General features: G+C 46.1%; 1 protein-coding gene across 1 annotated transcript in view; it reads right to left on the reverse strand.

Annotated features, from left to right (window-relative positions):
* JMJD7 (jumonji domain containing 7) overlaps positions 1 to 20,146 on the reverse strand; it is a gene marked incomplete at its 3' end in the record, with an annotated part of 44,871 nt that extends 24,725 nt beyond the window's left edge. Inside the window, exons 1-4 of the mRNA XM_082275226.1 lie at positions 20,049 to 20,146; positions 16,713 to 16,866; positions 11,103 to 11,356; positions 4,620 to 4,676 (exon numbers count right to left, since the gene is read on the reverse strand). Of these exons, the coding sequence (XP_082131352.1) occupies positions 4,620 to 4,676; positions 11,103 to 11,356; positions 16,713 to 16,866; positions 20,049 to 20,106 (523 nt within the window). The 5' untranslated portion in view covers positions 20,107 to 20,146. The remainder of the gene's footprint in view (positions 1 to 4,619; positions 4,677 to 11,102; positions 11,357 to 16,712; positions 16,867 to 20,048) is intronic.
* Positions 20,147 to 21,351: the final 1,205 nt, after the last annotated feature.

The raw sequence follows: 21,351 nt of genomic DNA on the forward strand, positions 1-21,351 counted from the left end.
AGCCAAGCCGTTAAAGCCAGCGACTGTAAAGCAGGATGGAAGATTGGCCCTTGGGACAGCAGATCTTCTTCCCTGAGAGGAAGACTCCAAGGAACATTGGCTACCAGCCATACCAGATCAGTGTACCAAGAACGGCGAGGCCAGTCTGGAGCCACTAAGATGACCGGAATCCATTCTGCCTCGAAATCTTGGCAGAAGCTTGAGAGGAGGAAAGGAGTAAATCATAATGATACTGACCCCACGGGGCCACCAGCATGTCTGTGGTATCTGCCAGAGGGCCCCCGAGACCGTGCCACAAACCTCTGCACTTTTTTGTTGAGACAAGAGAAAAACAGGTCCACCTCAGGAGTACCCCACCGAAGGCACAACTGATGAAACACCTCTGGATGAAGTGACCATTCCCCCTGGTCCAATGCCTGTCGACTGAGGTAATCCGCTTGACAATTTTCCACCCTCAAAATGTGTAAAGCAGAGATGGCTGGAGCGAAACGTTCTGCCCACCGTAGAATGCCGGCTACTTCCCGAGCCGCCAAGACACTCCTTGTGCTCCCTTGCTGATTGATAGAGGCCACAGCCGTGGCATCGTCCGATTGGATTTGCACCGGACACCCCTAAAGAAGATTCGTCTAATGATCCAGACAAAGTCTGATCGCTCGGAACTCCAGTACATTGATCGGCAGTCTGGACTCTTCCAGGGTCCAGAGCCCCTGAGTAGAATCTTTTTTGAGGACGCCTTACCACCCGGACAGGCTGGCATCTGTGGTGACCACCGTCCAGGAGAGGAGGAGAAAGGATTTTCCCTGGCGAAGAGCCGGAGAATGAAGCCACCAGATCAGGGACCCTCTCGTACCCTGGCTCAGCCAAATCAGATTGTCTATAGACTGGATTCTTGTCCCATTTGACCAAAATCTCCCATTGCAGAGATCGCATGTGAAACTGTGCAAATGGAACCGACTCGAAGGCAGACACCATCTGGCTTAGCACCCGCATGCAAGTCAACGGATGACCATCTGCTGGACAACAGAAATTGAATTTCTTCCTGCAGTTTCTGGAGTTTTTCCAGAGGAACAAACACTCTGTCCAAGGTCGAGTCTAGAGTCAGACCCAGATATTGGACAGGACCAGAGCAGACTTCTGAAGGTTCCAAATCCAACCAAACTCCCTCAGAGTTCACAGAGTAATCCCTAAGTTGTCCACCAGAGCAGTCAGGGACTCTGCTCGCAGCAGAAGATCGTCCAGGTACCCCAGTACTGCGATCCTCCACTGATGCAACAATGCAAGCACCGGGGCCAACATTTTTGAGAAGACACAAGGAGCAGAGGCGTGACCAAAGGGTAACGCCACAAACTGATAATGCTCCTCTCCCACGCCAAAGCGCAGGAAGCACTGGTGACCAACACATACTGGAATTTGAAGGTAAGTGTCCTTGAAGTCTATAGAAGCAAGGAAATCCCCCTGATGCAGGGATGCCACTACCGTGCGAATAGACTCCATTTGGAACTTCTGCACCCACACAAAGCAGTTTAGCGCCTTGAGGTCCAGAATTGGACTCAACTTACCCTCCTTCCTGGGGACTGTAAACAGTTTTGAATAAAACCCCTGAAAACGTTCCGAAGTCGGAACCGGGTCAATTATCCCTTGGCTTAGCAAGTCTTGCACTACCCCAGTGATACCCAGTAAGCGGTCTAGGGCATGCGCAAGTTGAAAGGAAAAAACCTTTCCGGAGGGTAAGAACAAAACTCAATCTTGTAGCCGAACCATATGACTTTGTGGACCCACTTGTTCTGTACCAGGGAGGTCCACAGCTCCAGAAACCAGCGAAGTTCCAGTGCCACCCCACATACAGGTGAGGGCACCCCTTCAAGCTGAGGGAGCCTTGTCCGCAGGTCTGGAGAAGCCCGCTTTCCGTTAGTTTGGATCCTCCAGAGGAGGTCCTGAAGGGTTTTGATCCCCTGTCTTGAGAGACCGAGGGACAAAAAAACGTTTTAAAAGCTGAGAAGGATGGACCACGTCTACAATGGGGCTCCTTGCCCTTACTAGCCTGCCGAAGAAAGTTACTCTCCCCCCCCCTGTGGGACCCTAAATTATGTCATCCAGGGAAGATCAAAACAGGCGATCCCCTAGGAAGGGGAGATCAGATAAGGTCTTCTTAGAAGTCTGGTCCGCAGACCAGCATTTAAGCCAAATAAAACGCCTAAGGAACACTGCTGAGATAGACAGCCTCGCAATCAGAGGAGCCGCATTCAAAGAGGCATCACAGACAAACTGCAGCCCCTGGACCAACTGGTCCACCAGTTCAGCAAAGGCAGGGGGAAGCTTCTCCCAATCCAGGTCCTGGCGTAAAAGCTTGGTCAACTCTGTCAGATTTTGCAACACCAGGGCAACAGTAAAAATATGACCTAAGTGCCGAACCAGCCACAGTGTACATATGGCGGGCCACAGCCTCCACTTTTCAGTCAGCTGGGTCCTTAAAGGCTGGGGACTCCTCAACCGGAATCATGGTTGCTACGTTTAACCTAGAGCAGGAGAGTCCACCAGAGGTGGGGCAGTCCACTTTTTAAGCAGGGAGTCTTCATAAGGGTACCTCATAGCAAAACGCTTAGGGACCACAAGGGGGTGTTTTGGATAACCCCACTGTTTAGCGACAATTTTGTCAAAGTAAGCAGGAAAGGAGAACACCCTTGCTGCTCTGGAGGGCTTGTGAATACCAAAAGGAACCAATGCCTCCGATGCAGCCTAAGCTGCATCCTCCATTTTTAAAGTCTCACGCACAAATACAATCAGTGCATCTACCAGCGCCTTTTCATGCGCGGCTACAATAGCAGAAGAATCATCCTCACTATCTGAGAAATCAGGGTGTGTGGACAAAGTCCGAGCAGGGTGATTCGCGTCCGCAGCAGCCAAATCAGATTCAGGATCTGATTAGACAGATGAGGCAGGTGAAGGCGGGGGATGCTTTTTGCTAGCCCGTTTCCCCAGGACCAAATCCACCTTGGACACCAAAGACTCCAGGACTGCTGGCAGTGCAGTAAGGGATTGTTGGGACCCGGAGGGCCCAGCAGCCTCTGAGAGGGGATCAGGTGGGGAAATGTGCTCCAGGGACTCCATGAGTGAAAAAGGGGACCCACAAAAAAAAAAAGTGTAAAAACACTGCCAAGGACACCCCCACAGGTCATCAGGCACAGAGCACCAACCGATCCTATAGCAGAGAGGGAAAGGACCCCAACAGACTAACCACCCACTGATCAGGCACCACAGCACCAGGCTATCTGCACACGCATGCAGCAATCAGGAAGAGAAAGATCTTCACTTGCCTGATGAAGGGGCCCTGTGTGGTTCCGAAACGTGCTACATATTTAACATGGGACCACAGAATAAAGCTTTGGACCCTTTCGAGGAATCCTTGGTGTGCTGATGAAATTTCTTCACTTTAGGACAATAGTGAATACAAATAGTCTCAAAAAGCACAATATAATGTTCTGAGTGATGAATAATAATGTAAATGTTGAGTGACTATTCCAACTAGAAATAAAATTGTTAGTGTCCATAAAAATGTATTCTTTTCCCTTTATATGTATACTGTATTGAGTATATGTGGTAATTTGAGTGATAATATGAACGTCCGTCCGGTAAGGTTGTAGAATGGGACAGGACCAACAGATATGCAATATCCCTCTCTCTTTTTATTAACAGGAGCAAAGAGAAGAAGCCATATGTAAGCGCCACGCCACAAATTGGGATTGAGGACTGACCCAATATGAAAGCATTGGGTGCCTGAGAGGCCAACTACCAAGCATTACTGCGGTGATGTGGGAGGAAGTGGCGTGAGTGTCATAGCCCTCGTACCCAGAAGTACTGGGTGCGTCACTTCACTACCTGGGACAAATGCAAGAAAGGTGAGAACGTACTACTGATAGGGCTGTTGTGCTAGTGAACCTATGCCATACATGGGCTCACCACAGCTTCACTTTATACCTAAACTTCAAAAACAGATCCACTTTTCTCTGCTTCATTACAAAAATTGGCATTTTTTACTACAACATCAAAATTAAAACTCTAGAATGTTTAGAAATGTCCTAAGTTCATGACAGTAAGACTTCACTGTTTGGGCAAAATATTTCAATGTAGGGATTTTAAATGCAACCCTTCTTAGGCCCCTTTCACATGATCGGCCCGTTCGGGTCCGCCTGTTCATTTTTCAGGCAGACCCAATTGGGCCACCCATGCTCCTCTATGGGGAGGTGGATGTCAGCGGACATGCGTCCGTTGACACCGCCTGGCATCCGATCCGACAAGATCTGCTGAAAACAGACATTTGCTGATATTTTCACCATCCGTCCAGTGGGTTGGATCGGATGAAAATGGACAGGCTGTGTTTTCATCCGATTTCCCTATAGAGGAGAATGGGACTTCCGACAGGTCCGTCTCTGCACAGTGAGCGGAGACGGACCTGTCATCTGCCTGCTCAGCGAGGATCGGCGGAGGGATCCCCGCTGAGCAAGCAGAGTCCGTCAAAATGGATCTGCCCCATGTGAAAAGGGGCTAACACTACTACAAATATATCTGTATTTATTTTTTTTTTACCAGACTGTAACTAACATTGGAATGATGTCACTCACATGAAGTCACTGCTGCAGACTCTCCCAGCCAGAAATTAACAGCATCTGGGTGCTTTCCTAATGGTGGAAAAAGAGGCAACGTTATTAAAGCCTAATTTAACTTTAATTCACCTTTTTTTTTTTTTTCTAAGCAACGTTTTTTATTAAACAATGTACAAATAAAGGATCACAATACAGATATTGATTACAAAGTTATAATTACATACACATCATAACAACATTGATTGGGGTGCAAAACGTCCCCTACACTAAATAAAAGGTACATATCATAGAAGAAAAAATAAACTATGCACGTCACAGCAGGTGAAGGTACACATGTGCTAACATTAGAAAACAATTCGCTTAAAAACTGAAATGTCATTGTTGAGAAAGCGGATTCATCTAATAGAACCTCTGTTATTGCTTGTAGCCAGCGATACCAATTTTTATTGAAATTGGTTGGGCAGCCTCTGTTGATATATAGAAATGTTTTATATGGCAGAGTGTTGTTTACTTCAGTAATCCAGTCAATGAGTATGGGGCTAGTTCACCTTTACAGAAAAAATGATCTTACCTCCGGCAATCCTGAGCTGTCAGCGCCCCTGCAGTCGGTCCAGTGATCCAGGGAGTTGAAATCTCTGATCTTCTCCCTCTTCTGTGTACAGTGCTTCTGGGACTGACTGGATCAATTCTGATTAGTCATCGCTATCACAGTGATCTCTCTGGACATTCCCAGAAGCACTGCACCAAAGAAGAGGGAGAAGAGCGTGGATTTCAAATCCCCGTCCCTGGATCACTGGACCAATTGACAGCTCAGGATCACTGAAAGTAAGTACAGCATGGACCGGGGGGGGGGGAGTGCTGAGGTTAGTTCACCTTTAAAAAAAAAAAGTAAAGGTGGACACTTTACAAAGGTTCTTTAGTCTGAATAAAAAAAAAAAAAAAAAAAGTTAACAACTACAAATCCTGCTGACTTTAATCAACAGGACACTTACCTGTCCAGAGATCCAGCGCTGTCTTCACTAGCCTTCACGCTCCTGGCACTGGCATCTTAACTGCTGGCAGCCAGCTGTGCTGCTTATGGCTTCACTGCACATGCGGGAGCCATGCTTCGCTTTGGGATTGGTCCCACAGTCTTCTGGGACCTGGGACATGGACCTGCGACATGTCCTACAAGACTACTGGGAGGGAGGGGAAGAGGAGAACATTTGCTTGAAACACCTAGGTAATCCAAGCGAAAGTGGAAGCTGACACCTGTCAAATCCAGGTAGCCGACCCCCCCCCCCCCCCATGCCAAATGTGGTAAAGGGAGGGGGGATTTAAAGCAGAACTTTGGGTGAAGTCCTGCTTTAGGTTTAAATTAGCAACGTAAATTTCATGTACATTAAAACGAAAGGTGTGCAAAGTCTGATAGCTTGTTTTCTTTAAAAGTAAGCCATAATGGAAACATTTGCATCCTGCCAGAAAGCTGGAGAGGGATACCCGCTATCTCTTTAGTCAGAGCCAGACCTTTCTGATTAGCAGGAAGCATAAGTATTGCAGAAACGGTTGCCTCAGCATATATGCAGTGAGCTCAAGTTATAGGCTTTCATAGAGGTCAAGCTGGTGTCCCAAGTGGCCCCTTGTGGGGAATTGGTCCGTATCCCCGGAGATGCATTTTGGCTGGGGTCCGTGGGGATTCCTTGGCCTAGTCCAATGACAGATTTGGATATTTTTCAATGATGCGGCTTTACATTCCAACATTGACCTACTCTCCAGGATACCCTTTCTGGTTTTCTGTTTTATGACCCCTGAAGAAGATACAATCATTTAACATCGAAACATGTTGGATCTCCACTGCTCAATGTGGACAGAAACGGTTCAATATGGCCAATTTTATGTATTAGTCGCAATGGTTTTATTATTCACTCTGATGTATTCAACCCAATTTTGATACTCCCAATAAATTCTATATTTTCATATTATTTATTCAACATTTTTTCTTAGTTCATTGCCCTTCAAAGTCCCACTAGAGGGTTTCTAGGTGTTTCTATACTGTTTAAGGCAGGGGTGGGGAACCTTTTTTCTGCCAAGGGCCATTTGGGTATTTATAAAATCATTCGGGGGCCGTACAAAATTATAAAACTAAAAAATGTGCCTGTTATATTTGGTCAAAAATTTAATTAACTCACCCCTTTGTGATGGCTGCAACTGCTTCTCTTTGGTGAGGTGTGTGATGTTAGCTGGTATTGATAATGTTGCTACTCGCAACTGGTTTTCCAGGTTTGCATCAATCAGTCTGGAGTGCGGTCGACTTTGTGGTGGTAAGTTTTGAAAAGAACTGCTGGCGGGTAATGCTGGTGGGTATAGCTGGCTGGTACTGCTGGTGGGTACAGCTGGCTGGTACTGCTGGCTCAGGCTGGTACTGCTGGCTTGTACTGTGCTGTGGGTACTGCTGGCTGGTACTGCTGGCTCAGGCTGGTACTGCTGTGGGTATTGCTGATTCAGGCTGGTACTGTGCTGTAGGTACTGCCTTGGGTACTGCTGGCTCAGGCTGGTACTGTGCTTTGGGTACTGCTGGCTTGTACTGCTGGCTCAGACTGGTACTGCTGGCTGGTACTGCTGTGGGTACTGCTGGCTGGTACTGTGCTGTAGGTACTGCTGGCTGGTACTGTTGTGGGTACTGTTGACTCTGGCTGGTACTGCTGTGGGTACTACTGGCTCTGGCTGGTACTGCTGGTTCTGCTGTGTGTACTGCTGGCTGTGGCTGGTACTTCTGTGGGTACTGCTGGCTATGGCTTATACTGCTGTGGGTACTGCTGGCTCTGGCTTATACTGCTATGAGTACTGCTGGCTCTGGCTGGTACTGCTGTGAGCACTGCTGGCTCTGGCTGGTACTGCTGGCTCTGGCTGGTACTGCTGTGTGTGCTGCTGGCGGGAAATGGTGGCTAGCAGCAGCGCCACGCTGGAGGAAGAGGCGATGTTTCCTTTATTGCATTTGATATCACTCCGCCTGTGACTCACTCAGACTGTCAGAACGGAACCGGAACTATACAGAAAGCATTGGCTCCGTTCTGACAGATCAGCTGTGAGACACAGACTCAGCTGCACGGGGGGCCAGACCAAATGACTTTGAGGGCCGCATACGGCCTCCGGGACGTAGGTTCCCCACCCCTGGTTTAAGGGATGCAGGCATGACTAGGTTTTTCCCCACTTTGACCTAACTGTTTCAAAATTAAGTCAGTATTAAAACATACTCCCAAATAGGGATGATCGGACGGTTCGGGTCGACCATCGGTTCGACCCGAACATTGACTGTTCGAAATTCGGCCGAATTCCGAACTTTTTGCGGAAAACGTTCTGAATTCGGCAACCAGAACTGACCAAAATGCAATGGGACAGGAACTGGGCTTTAAAGCCTGTGATTGGACCAGAACCATCAGTAAAAGCCAATTTAGGGGGCAGGAGAATGCTAGGAATGTGATTGGAGTGACTAGGGGGTCCAGAGGCCAATCAGTAGTGAATACGCCCCCCCAGTATATAACATAGCCCCGCCAAATCTCTAGCACTGTAATACAGGGCTGTGGAAGAGAGCGGAAGCAGTTCTGTTACTCCTGCTTCAAAAGTGTCATTTAGCAATTATTAGTGTGAGGAAAGGGATATCTAGTTTAGTTAGGGTACTATTTTCCACTATAGTTAGATTCAATAATCTAGTTTCTGTAGGGAAAGTGTTAAGTGTCAGGGTGACCGTAGTGTAGTGTAGGGTGAACTGACTGACTGCTTTGGCAGGGTGACCAAACTCTTCCATGTCAGGGTGACCGCCATAGAAAAAAGATTGTTTGTCTTAGAATTGCAGTAGAGCAGGGATATGGCTCCGCTACTTTCACACCTGGCCGTTTTTGTTGCAGGCGTTTATTGGGCTTTTTTGTGGATGTCTTTGGAGGCAGGCATGACATCTGAACTTCTGTGTAGGGGTATATATACACACACACACACACACATATATGTATATATACACATACACACATATAGGTGTGAAAGTAGCGGAACCCTATGCCTGCGCTAATGAAATTATTTGCAGGCATAGGGCTCCCCTCCTATCACACCTATATGTGTGTATGTGTATATATACATATATTTGTGTGTGTATATATACCCCAATCAGGGGCGTAACTACAGGGGTTGCAGGGGTTGCAATTGCTACCGGGCCCCATGCTCCAGGGGACCCGGTAGCAAACCAGTGGGTGAACTTCTAGGATATCAAAGGTCACACTTGCTACCGGGCCCTGGCATTGCACCACTGTGGGGAGGCCCCAAGATTACAGGAAGGGGGCCCACTGCAGAACTTGTGAAAGGATCCTGCTGCGGGACCATAATAAAAGGCCATGCAACGAGCCCCAGGATTAGTGGGAAGAGCCCCGGGCTTGAAGGGAAGGGCCCTGGCCAGGGGTCTGGGGGGCCCTTCATCGTTTCCTGCATCGGGGCCCTGAAGGTTCTAGTTACGCCTCTGACCCCAATTTATGATTTTTATTGCTTTTTTTTTTTACTAGTAATGGCGGCGATCTGCGATTTTTAGCGGGACTGCAACATTGCAGCGGTAGATCGAACCCCTAACTGACATTTTTTAAACTTATGGGGGGACCAGTGACATTACTACAGTAATCAGTGCTAAAAATATGCACTGTTACTGTAATAGTGACACTGGCAGGGAAGGGGTTAACACAATGGGTGATCAAGGGGTTAAATGTAAGCCTAGGGGAGTGATTCTAACTATATAGGAGGATCACAGGCACTCTGTGATCATTCCAGAGAGACGGGTCAGCTGTGTTTACAATAGAGGACCGTCCTGCTCTCTCAGCGGGGAGCGATCTCGGGTGGCCGGCGGCAATCGGAGCCGCCAGCACCGTGCATCGGAGTCCCCGCTGCCGAATGGGGGCGGAAGCGCGCCGCTGGCTGAAGCGCTTCCCTCTAGCTGCAGGCGTGCGACCGACGTAGAGCTACGTCGGTTCGCGCAGGAGGGCCAGCCTACCGCAGTAAAACTGCGGTGGGCGGCCCTTAAGAGGTTAATGTTGATCTCAAAATTATGACTAAAATATTGTCAACTAGGATAAATACTTTCCTCTCAGGATACATTCACTTGGATCAAGTGGGGTTTGTCCTGCACAGGCACTTGATAAAACTAGGCAATTGGTGGACATTACATCGGCACTCAAATCAAATTGGGACGGGATGAGCAAGTGGAAAGGCATGCTACTATCCCTTGACCTAAATAAAGATTTTGATTCCCTGTCCTGAGAATACCTGTTCTATACAATAAAAAGCTATGGATTTGGAGAGAGCTTTCTCACAATCATTTGCACATTATATAGACAACCCTTAACTAGACTGTCGGTTAAGGAGACCATTGAAGTGTTTGTAAAGCCACATTTTTCTTTTTTCTGTTCCCTCTGTTAGATAACATTAAGCTCCCCAGTGTATGGGATTTATAAAAAATATGTTGCCTAATACCTTATTTCCGAGCGCCGCTCGGGCGCTCACCTGACCGCCCGCTGGTCTCCTCTCTCGATCTGATAGCTGCACAGGGAAGGGCCGAGTATTCTCAACTGACGTCAGCCAGGACGAGGAGAGGAGACCAGCAGGCAGTCGTGTGAGCGCCAAGCGGCGCTCAGAAATAAATTTTATGAAAATTATTTCTGAGTGCCGCTTGGCGCTCACACTACTGCCCGCTGGTCTCCTCTCCTCGTCCTGACTGACGTCAGTGGGGAATACTCGGCCCTTCCCTGTGCAGCTATCAGATCGAGAGAGGAGACCAGCGGCCGGTCAGGTGACCGCCCGAGCGGCGCTCGGAAATAAGGTATTAGGCAACATATTTTTTATAAATCCCATACACTGGGGAGCTTAATGTTATCTAACAGACTGAACTACAGAAAGCAAACACAGTCATTTTTACAGCAGAAGGGGAGGATCGGGAAGCTGACAGGCAGGGAGGGGAGGGGGAGAGGACAGAGAAGTGGATAGAGGAGAGACAGGAGAGCTGCGGATGACGGAAGCACGTAAATTGACCACGGTGTCAGGGCTCAACAGGCATGATAAATCGTGGTCAGTTCACAGAGGGGAGGGCAGAACCAGGGAGGATCGGCCAGGTATTTCAGGTGATACAGGGGGCCAAATTACACAGCACAAGCACTGTGATGTAGAACATGCTTTAAAAAGGAAGAGGATCTAATTTTTAAAAAAAATTTTAGGGTAACAAACACTTGTGGTAACATAACCCCTAATGGTTGTATTCATGTTTTCCCATTGTATACTCCTTTATACAGACATGAAATAGAGGAGTACATGTGAGCAGGAGGTTTGTATATTATAAAAGTACTGTTTGTCATGCGTTCCTGCGCTTCTGAAACGCGCTGAAAAACGTTCAGGTGTGATTGTAGCCTAAGCTGTTGAACAGTAATTGGGGGTCACACAGAACATCTCTTCAACATGAAAGGCAGTGCGCATGTTCCCATCACAATGCGCACTTACCTAGAGCCTCACTCATCCACGGTATGTGACTCTCCACATCTCCGATCAGTTCTGGGAATTCCTCTGTCAGATTGGAGCACTGTTTCTGGATGTAATACACTCCTGGGATGCTGCTTTTCTTCTCAATGATATCCAGAAAATCTGCCATCTTCATGGATCTCTCCTCCGGCATGACAAACTTGTCCTTGTATACAGCATCAGCATAGCCATTGGGAGTAACAGCCACACTCACAGGCTTGGATCCTATGCAGGTCCTGTATATGGAAACATGGTTACAATTGATATTAATGCCATGGAAAGTCAGGACTGCCGGTTGTTTATCAGCTGCTTGTCATAAATAAAAGTACAACTTTTGACCCAAACAGGAACATCAGATTACTTATCAGTGATTCGTTGTCTACAAACACAATACTGTGAGTGGCAGAATTCAACTGTCGAGTGACGAACTCTGAAAGGTTGTCACCATGTTAGAGACTGATATGTGCCCTACAGATGCCTCATCAGTGTCTGGGTGTCACTCACCAATAAACATAAATGTATGCACCCAATATAATATTAACTAGAATTCTCTACCGAACCCAAATGTAAGCCACCAAGTGAACTCTCCTGTTAAAAATGTTAGTATCTTGGTTGTTCCTTTACTCCTTCAGTACTTTAAATGTCACTGACCCAGAAAAGATAAACATATTAGGAGCTATGGCTCTCTTCTGACTTCTTGTGCTGTGTGTTTTTTTTTGTGTTGAGCTTAGAAAGAGCCAGCTCTGAGGAAGGGAGCGTGCCTCCCGAAACGCGCCAGCGGTCCAAATACACAGACATGTTAATTTCCATATGTGGTGAATTCTCTAGATCCGATTCTTTGCTCTTCATGTCTGTAAGTATGTCTTTTGCATTTTAAGAAACTTTTTTAAAGGTGTCCACAGGTTTTTTCTTTTTTTTTTTTTAAAGCCCGTGGTGTGTGAACACACTCAAAAGACACCAGGTGCATAAAAAGTGCACACACGCTAACGTGAAGAACACAAAAACTGCACAGGGTGTGCGAAATGGTCTGGCCTCCGAAGAGGTTGGACCTAAACCTTGATCCCCCAGGGCGCAAGACACCTGACAGGGACTGAGGTACTTCTAATGGTCTGCCTGGACGAAACCAGGCAAACCCCGTTCTCTAGGGGGACTGCCGAAACAGCCCACCCCAAGTACTAGGTGATGCTCCCCCGAAGGGAGACCCCATGAGAGAGGGCGAACTAAGCCAGAAGGCCATGTCCACCCCCTCCCAAGACGTTCAAGGTAGGCCCGAAGACCCACACCGTACTTGTCGTGAAGGAAGAAAAAGGTGCAAGTGAAGTGACACACAAACAAAAAGGTGGGGGAAGGGAAGTGGAGAAGTGCATCGGTGCCAATGTGAAATACAAAGGCAGGCCTTTCGGCCGGAATAAAAAATTCCTCTGGTCTAAGCCGAAAGACTTGGCCCAAGAGGCAGGTGCGAAAAAGGTGTGTATGGTGCAGTGACCAAGGTGCCGAAAAACTCAAGGTGAGCTGCCCATCACCAGTGAGAATTAGGGCACCCCTGGGCTGCCACCCCAAGGGCACGTACATCACAGGCTTTTTCGGTCTCGGCCCCTTGGTCGCAAGCACCTAGTGTCCACAGGTGATGCACTAGGTTGTTGCGCCTCCTTTTTTCTTTCATGTGCATGTTTGGAGTTCCCTGTCTGAGGAGAGCGGCACGCCTATCATCCCCATCGGAGTGAGCGCTTGGGTGATTTGGTTGTTTAAAAAGAGCCAGGCTTTTAGCATTTTCACAAAGTTAGTAATGGCAGTCTTCATATTTCTTTCAGCACAGATTTCCTTTAAAGAGACTTGTCATTAGACAATTATGGAGGCTGCCATTGCTAAGCTCTCTCTTTGAGGTTAGTTCCCTGGCTGTCATGCTGATACTTTCGCAGAATTCTGATGCTCATTTAAAGCATGCTTGTTCCAGCTCTGTGATTAGACACAGCCAGGTAACCAGCATTTTGTTCATGGGGGCCACCAATGCCAGCTCCTGTACTTCCCCCATAAAATGGCCATGATCAATTTTTGAAGAAAGATAAATGAAGCATTTTTCATAGGCAAATATTTATTTGCAGATATATACACTCACCGGTCACTTTAATAGGTAAACCTTGCTAGTACTGGGTTGGACCCCCTTTTGCCTTCAGAACCGCCTTAATTCTTTGTGGTATAGATTCAACAAGGTGTTGGAAACATTCCTCAGATATTTTGGCCCAGTTGCAGATTTGTCGGCTGCATATCCATGATGCGAATCTCCTGTTCCACCACATCCCAAAGGTGCTCTATTGGATGAGATGTGGTGAGTGTGGAGGCCATTGGAGTACAGTGACCTCATTGTCATGTTCAAGAGACCAGTGCTGAGATGATTTGATCTTTGTGATATGGTGCATTATCCTGCTGGAAGGAGCCATCAGAAGATGGGTACACTGTAATCATAAAGGGATGGACATGGTCAGCAACAATACTCAGATAGGCCGTGGGGTCTAAACGATGGCCAGTTGGTACTAAGGGGCCCAAAGTGTGACAAGAAAATATCCCCCACACCATTACACCACCACCAGCCTTAGCTAATAATACAAGGAAGGATGGATCCATGCTTTCATGTTGTTCACACCAAATTCTGACCCTACCATCTGAATGTCGCAGCTGAAATTGAGACTCATCAGACCAGGCAATGTTTTTCCAATCTCCTATTGTCCAATTTTAGGGAGCCTCTCCGAATTGTAGCCTCAGTTCCCTGTTCTTAGCTGACAGGAGTTGCACCCAGTGTTGTCTTCTGCTGCTTTAGTCAACCTGCTTCAAGGTTCGATGTTGTGCATTCAGAGATGATATTCTGCATACCTTGGTTGTAATGAGAGTTTTTTAGAGTTACTGTTGCCTTTCTATCATCTTGAACCAGTCTGCCCATTCTCCTCTGACCTTTGACATCAACAAGGCATTTTTGTCCACACAACTGCCGCTCAATGGATATTTTCTCTTTTTCGGACCATTCTCTGTAAACCCTGGAGATGGTTGTGTGTGAAAACCCCAGGAGATCAGCAGTTTTTGAAATACTCAGACCAACCTGTCTGGCACCAACAACCATGCCACATTCATAGTCACTTAAATCCCCTTTCTTCCCTATTCTGATACTCCGTTTGAACTTCAGCAAGTCGTCTTCACCATGTCTAGATGCCTAAATGCATTGAGTAACTGCCATGTGATTGGCCGATTAGCAATTTGTGTTACCAAGCAATTGAACAGGTGTACCCAATAAAGGGGCAGGTGAGTGTATTTGACCTGATTTATCTGCCAAAAGATTTGTTTTTCTGTCCATCTGGTTTTACAATTCACACATTTCTGCATACAGTACAGCAGTATAGCAGAGTCAGCAAGAGGACTATGTTATTTCACCTCTACAGATCAATTTTCTCCAATCATTGGTATCAATGGAAGGAATAGTGTCCTATCATTGGTGTCAATAGAAGGAATAGTGTCCTATCATTGGTGTCAGTGGGAGGAATAGTGCCCCATCATTGGTGTCAGTGGGAGGAATAGTGCCCCATCATTGGTGTCAGTGGGAGGAATAGTGCCCCATCATTGGTGTCAGTGGGAGGAATAGTGCCCCATCATTGGTGTCAGTGGGAGGAATAGTGCCCCATCATTGGTGTCAGTGGGAGGAATAGTGCCCCATCATTGGTGTCAGTGGGAGGAATAGTGCCCCATCATTGGTGTCAATGGGAGGAATAGTGTCCCATCATTGGTATCAGTGGGAGGAATAGAGTCCTATCACTGGTATCAGTGGGAGGAATAGTGCCCTATCATTGGTGTCAGTGGGAGGAATAGTGCCCTATCATTGGTGTCAGTGGGAGGAATAGTGCCCTATCATTGGTGTCAGTGGGAGGAATAGTGCCCTATCATTGGTGTCAGTGGGAGGAATAGTGTCCTATCACTGGAAGGAATAGTGTCCTATCGCTGGTATCAGTGGAAGGAATAGTGCCCTATCACTGGTATCAGTGGAAGGAATAGTGTCCTATCACTGGTATCAGTGGAAGGAATAGTGTCTTATTACTGGTATCAGTGGAAGGAATAGTGTCCTATCACTGGTATCAGTGGAAGGAATAGTGTCTTATTACTGGTATCAGTGGAAGGAATAGTGTCCCATCGCTGGTATCAGTGGAAGGAATAGTGCCCTATCACTGGTATCAGTGGAAGGAATAGTGTCCTATCACTGGTATCAGTGGAAGGAATAGTGTCTTATTACTGGTATCAGTGGAAGGAATAGTGTCCTATCACTGGTATCAGTGGAAGGAATAGTGTCCTATCACTGGTATCAGTGGAAGGAATAGTGTCCTATCACTGGTATCAGTGGAAGGAATAGTGCCCTATCACTGGTATCAGTGGAAGAAATAGTGTCCTATCACTGGTATCAGTGGAAGGAATAGTGCCCTATCGTTGGTGTCAGTGGAAGGGATATTGTCCTATTATTGGTGTCAGTGGAAGGAATAAATTCCTATCACTGGTATCAGTGGAAGGAATAGTGTCCTATCACTGGTATCAGTGGAAGAAATAGTGTCCTATCACTGGTATCAGTGGAAGGAAGTGTCTTATTACTGGTGTCAGTGGAAGGAATAGTGTCCTATCACTGGTATCAGTGGAAGAAATAGTGTCCTATCACTGGTATCAGTGGAAGGAATAGTGTCCTATCACTGGTATCAGTGGAAGGAATAGTGTCCTATCACTGGTATCAGTGGAAGAAATAGTGTCCTATCACTGGTATCAGTGGAAGGAATAGTGTCCTATCACTGGTATCAGTGGAAGGAATAGTGTCCTATCACTGGTATCAGTGGAAGGAATAGTGTCCTATCACTGGTATCAGTGGAAGGAATAGTGTTTTATCACTGGTATCAGTGGAAGGAATAGTGTCCTATCACTGGTATCAGTGGAAGGAATAGTGTCCTATCACTGGTATCAGTGGAAGGAATAGTGCCCTATCGTTGGTGTCAGTGGAAGGGATATTGTCCTATTATTGGTGTCAGTGGAAGGAATAGTGCCCCATTTTTGGGGTTAGTGGCAGGAATAAGGTGACACTATTTAGCAGCTAGGATTCCTTTTACAAGAAAGAGCTCCACCAGGTCTAAAAAAACAATACTGGGATAATGCCTGCAGCTACAAGCATCATACCGGTATAACATTTGAAATTTGAGCAGCGCAACACTCGCCTGGCAAACGTCGTCTGGGGTTAATTATCTTTCAGGCTTTACAGACTTTTCCTAGTGAGAAATTTTCCAGTGAGGACACCTTTCCTGTAACAGCCTTCTAACAGGAGAGATTCCCTGTGTTTGGAGAGATTTCCTCTCACTTCTGGTTGTGTCTCTGGAACAGGAAGTGAAGGAAAATCCCCCCTTTGCTTTGGCTTTATGTTCACTGCTTCTCTTAAGTCCAAGACGTTTTCACAAGGAAGCACTCCCATCATTTTACCTAATGTGCGAACACACCTTCCATATCACACAAAGGATCTGCTCATATAGAATATGCAAGAATATCACCTATACCTGAAACATGTCAGAGCTAGAGCTCCCGTACCGGAGGTAATCAAACGTCCACTTCTGTAGGGCTGGCCAATGGTTAAAGGCATTGCGTATAACACATGGTCTGTTCGGGCTCAGCCAATCCCGATGAAACTGCAGCGCTGTTGGAGGATCCTCCAGGTAAGAGACAGCGTCTGATCCATGGAGCTCTAGATAGAATAGAGAGAAATATCACACATCACATTTGCTTTAAAATTTTACTAAACCCAGGAGCCGGCTTTCACTATATCTGGTCTCCTACAGTACACAGAACATGGAAATGCAATCATTTTAGTAAATATAAACTGCTTAATACCTTTTCTTATCAGCAGTATATAGCATCTTGTGACTTCTATTAGTGTCCGGATAAAGCTTTTAGGAGGAGTTTTCATTCTCCTATGAGTAAGCCGGACACCTGACCCTCTGCCTGGACAGTGCTGATTGGCCCTATGCTGATCACATGCACCCTCCCAGAAAAATATAACTCTCTAGCCATACACACCAAACTGAGCATGTGCAGAGTGCCTCCAAGGCTTTGTACTATCAACAGATGGATTGGGGACAGTAAAAGAAGAGAAGGATCAGAGAAGACAGGATCAAACAGCCTTTTTACACAATGCAGATAAACCACTTAGGTTCCACAGTGGGTATAACAAGCATGCTTTACTGCATATACACATGGATTTTACCGTTTTGGGTTTAGTAACACTTTAATTCATTTTGCAGGTTGGCATGAAAATTCATTGTCCGTACGTACCTCACTTTCTGATTAAACATAGGAGGTAAAAACCTTTAAAACAGATGTAGAGTTTTTTTTTTTTATTAAACGATTCACCTTACTACTTGGCTCTCAGGCACATTATTGAGCTTCACAATGGGACTCTGGGAAATCTTAGACTCCCCAACATTGTGCATAAACATATCCTCAGCTTTCCCTGGACCTGGCATAAATGCCCAGCGATGTCATCCTCCTAACATGGGGTTTTTTTTTTTTAGCGGTAGTAAACAACACTTGATCACTAGTACCTACCAGTAGGCTTCTAATAGAGCTTCCCTGTATGTACAAGGGATATGCTACGTTTTCAGGCATATTATTAAGTGATTTAAAGGTAATCCATTGTTTTTAATGGGCCTGGGTGTAACGTTAAAAAACCATACCCCGTGGAGAAACCATACCCTCGTCACTTCCGGGCTGAAACAGCTGAGCAGCGCAGCAGTGCGCATGCTCAGAGTACCGGATACGTGATTGAACATTAAAGAATTAGACAAGTGCGCATGCTCGGTGGGCATGAAATTCTCACGGCACTGTGTCTAATGTTATACTTGCGGCGCTTACATTAAAACAGCTCATCTGAAACGTAAATCATCTCCGCTGTTCGCCCTGTCACTGGCCTGATCTCCGGTAATAAATATAAAAGCGGTGGCGGGTGTATGTGATGTAAATGTGACGGCGATCGTGGCTCCGTGATCCGCTTTTATATTTATTACCGGAGATGAGGGCAGTGACAGGGCGAAGAGCGGAGATGATTTACGTTTCAAATGAGCTGTTTTAATGTAAGCGCCGCAAGTGTAACTACCGTGAGAAATCCATACCCTCCGTAGCGGAACCGGAAGTGACGAGGGTATGGTTTTCTCACGGGTATGGATTTTTCACGGAACACTGGGCACACAGGTGCTGTGTATAGATCAGTAAAAAAAACTATTTACAAAAAATCTGCGTTGCTGGACAGTATTTTATGCATACCCCAAAAAAAGATCAACTTTTTACGTGCAAATACACTCATTTACTATACAGCTCATTCCTTTTATGCAGGAATTTTCTGCCAGGAATCAATGTTCATACATCAGTACCGTGTGTAAGTACCATAATGGTGGCCATACACGCTTTGATTTTTTTTTTACCTAATCAATGTGTGATTTAATCAAGACCATGGAAGGGGCAAAGAATCAATAGGCATAACATCCCTTACAAATGGTTTAGACTGGATTTAGGCTCAACGAATACTAGTGCAATTCTAAAGTCATGCGGTTCCTGTGCAACTTTCCTGCGACTTATTACACTCTGGCATTTAAGTCGCGAGAAAGTAACATCATGGTAGCGCAGGAACCTTTTTTAAAGATGCTGTGACTTTAGTCGCATCGATTGGAACAGGTGCCATTAAAATAAGTAGGTTTTGACTTGTCATGCGACTTTATGTGCTGCAATTTGTACTAGTGAGAACGGAGCCTTAGATTGATCAAACAGAACCAATTGGCCAGGGCAGAAAATGATTGACTGTTTTGCATCGATTGGCATGTTCATGAAAATAAGCGAATTTTGTGCGATTGCTTATGAGATTACATAGTGGAAACAGAGCAGTGATTGACAACTTCCGACCATATTTAACAATCAGTCAAAATCAGCTTCCCTGTATGTGGGATAATGATTGCATGGGTTGTCAACTATAGATCAATTATTACTATGAGAAGAGGTGATCATTGATCATTTAATGAAGTGTTTGTGGCCCCCATAAGGCCACATTCATACATGATTTTCTGTTTGGATGGCAGATTCCTGCGGCTGGGATCACAGGTGGTACGCGGTGTCCTCTGCTCTTGGCATGTATCCGCACAGCCTGAGAATACCTGTGGCTAGGGACAGATGAGCGGATCTGAACACTGACAGGTTAAAGCAAATCTTAATTTGTTAAATGGCACCACCCCCTCTGGGCACTGGTATTTTGGCACATGCACCTAGGGCCAGGGCAAGGGGCGGGCAGGAGGTACTGTTGCCCTGGGCGCAATCGTTTATTGCAAGGACGGGAGGGTGCCTTGACCCTAACCCTAAGGGGGGGGGGGGCGCAGTTTGGCATCCTTGCCCAGGGCATTGGATGATCTTGTTCTGGCAATGCATGCACCTTCTGGTTCTGCCCAGCCTTTGGGTCCTGGCAGAGCCTGTACGTGCATCTGTGCATGCGCTGTGAAAATTGCATGCATGCGCAAAGGGTAGGTGCCATCTTTCCCATTAGCAGTCTCTGCGTGTGCATGGCAAAAACACACGCATGCCCAGATGTTCTGCAGGGCTCTCTCAGGATCTGAGCCTGCGGCACATGTGTACACAAGCCAGGAGCGGTGACAAAGCCTCACCTAGGCAAGAAGTGCTGCCTCACTTTTACTAAGGTGCTTCATTTAAAAGAAAAAGGGGGAGTGGAGATCACAGTTATTAGGGTGAAGGTCTGCTTTACTACAATGTGATCCTCATCATTTCACTGACAGATCCCTTATATATAGAAGAGTGAGGGATATTCATAGACAGCAGCCCCAGTTCCAGTTGTGATCTGTCCCTTGTCACATGCAGGGCAGACTTACTCACCCCGGACCTCCTGTGCCAGATCCTGCACACTCCTCCATACAGCACATGCAGCTGCCATCGTCCAACATGGCCGTGCCGAATACCTTCCTTGTCACATGGTGCTTGTCACATGACAATGCTCAAAGTGTTACAGTGCCATCTAGGGGATATAAAGAGATGACAGCCTGTGTATTGATTTACTGTATATTTATGTCAACCCAATCACTAAATCTTTAAGATTAAAATAAATGGCCAGGGCATTTTTTGCTATTCAGCACTGCGCTACTTTAACTGGCAATTGTTTCATCATGCAACACTGTACACAAATTCAATTATAATCTTACAAATAGAGATTTCTTTTAATTATTATATATATATATATATATATATATATATATATATATATATATATATATATATATAATATAATAATAATATAAATATAATATAATAATAATAATAATAATATAAATATAATATAAATAAATAAATATATATATATGCATTTAACCACTTTGCCACCGGAGGATTTTCCTGCTTTACGTCCAGGCCACTTTTTGCAACTTGGCACTGCGCGACTTTAACTGACAATTGCGCGGTCATGCAACCCTGTACCCAAACTAAATTTACGTCCTTTTTTTCCCACAAACAGAGCTTCCTTTTGGTGGTATTTGATCACCTCTGCGCTTTTCATTTTTTGCGATATTAATAAAAAAAGAGCTAAAATTTTGGGGAAAAAATTTACATTTTTTTACTTTGACAATTAAAAAATGTCCAATATATTACATTTTTGTCATATATTTAGGCCAAAATGTATTTAGCTACATGTCTTTGACAAAAAAAATCCTCAATGAGCGTATTTTTAACCGCTTTAAGACTGGAAGATTTTACCCCATTCCTGACCAGGCTATATTTTGCGATTCGGCACTGCATTACTTTAACCGCTTGCCGACCGCCGCAAGTAGATATACTGCGGCGGTCAGCCCCTCACAGGCAAAGTGACGTATATATATGTCACTAGCCTGTGAGGCTCTGGGGAGCGAGTGCGCGCCGCCGGCGGCGCGCTCCCGCGCGGTCACGGACCCCCCCGCGCGTGTGACCGGCGGACCCGATGTCCGCCGCTCACTCTGTGATCGTCGGGGGAGAGGGAGAAAGGCAGGCAGCTTGTGTAAACAAGCTGCCTGTCATTCTCCCGGTGTATGAATGATGATCTTACGGTTCTACTATGTAGAACCGTTGATCACTGTTCATACATCTCAAGCCACAGCCAATCACAGTAGAAAGCACGCCCCTAGGGACACACACAGCCCCTCCCTCTCAAAAA

This window comes from Pelophylax lessonae, assembly GCF_965119305.1.
Source record: "Pelophylax lessonae genome assembly, chromosome: 13".
Classification (NCBI taxonomy): domain Eukaryota; kingdom Metazoa; phylum Chordata; class Amphibia; order Anura; family Ranidae; genus Pelophylax; species Pelophylax lessonae.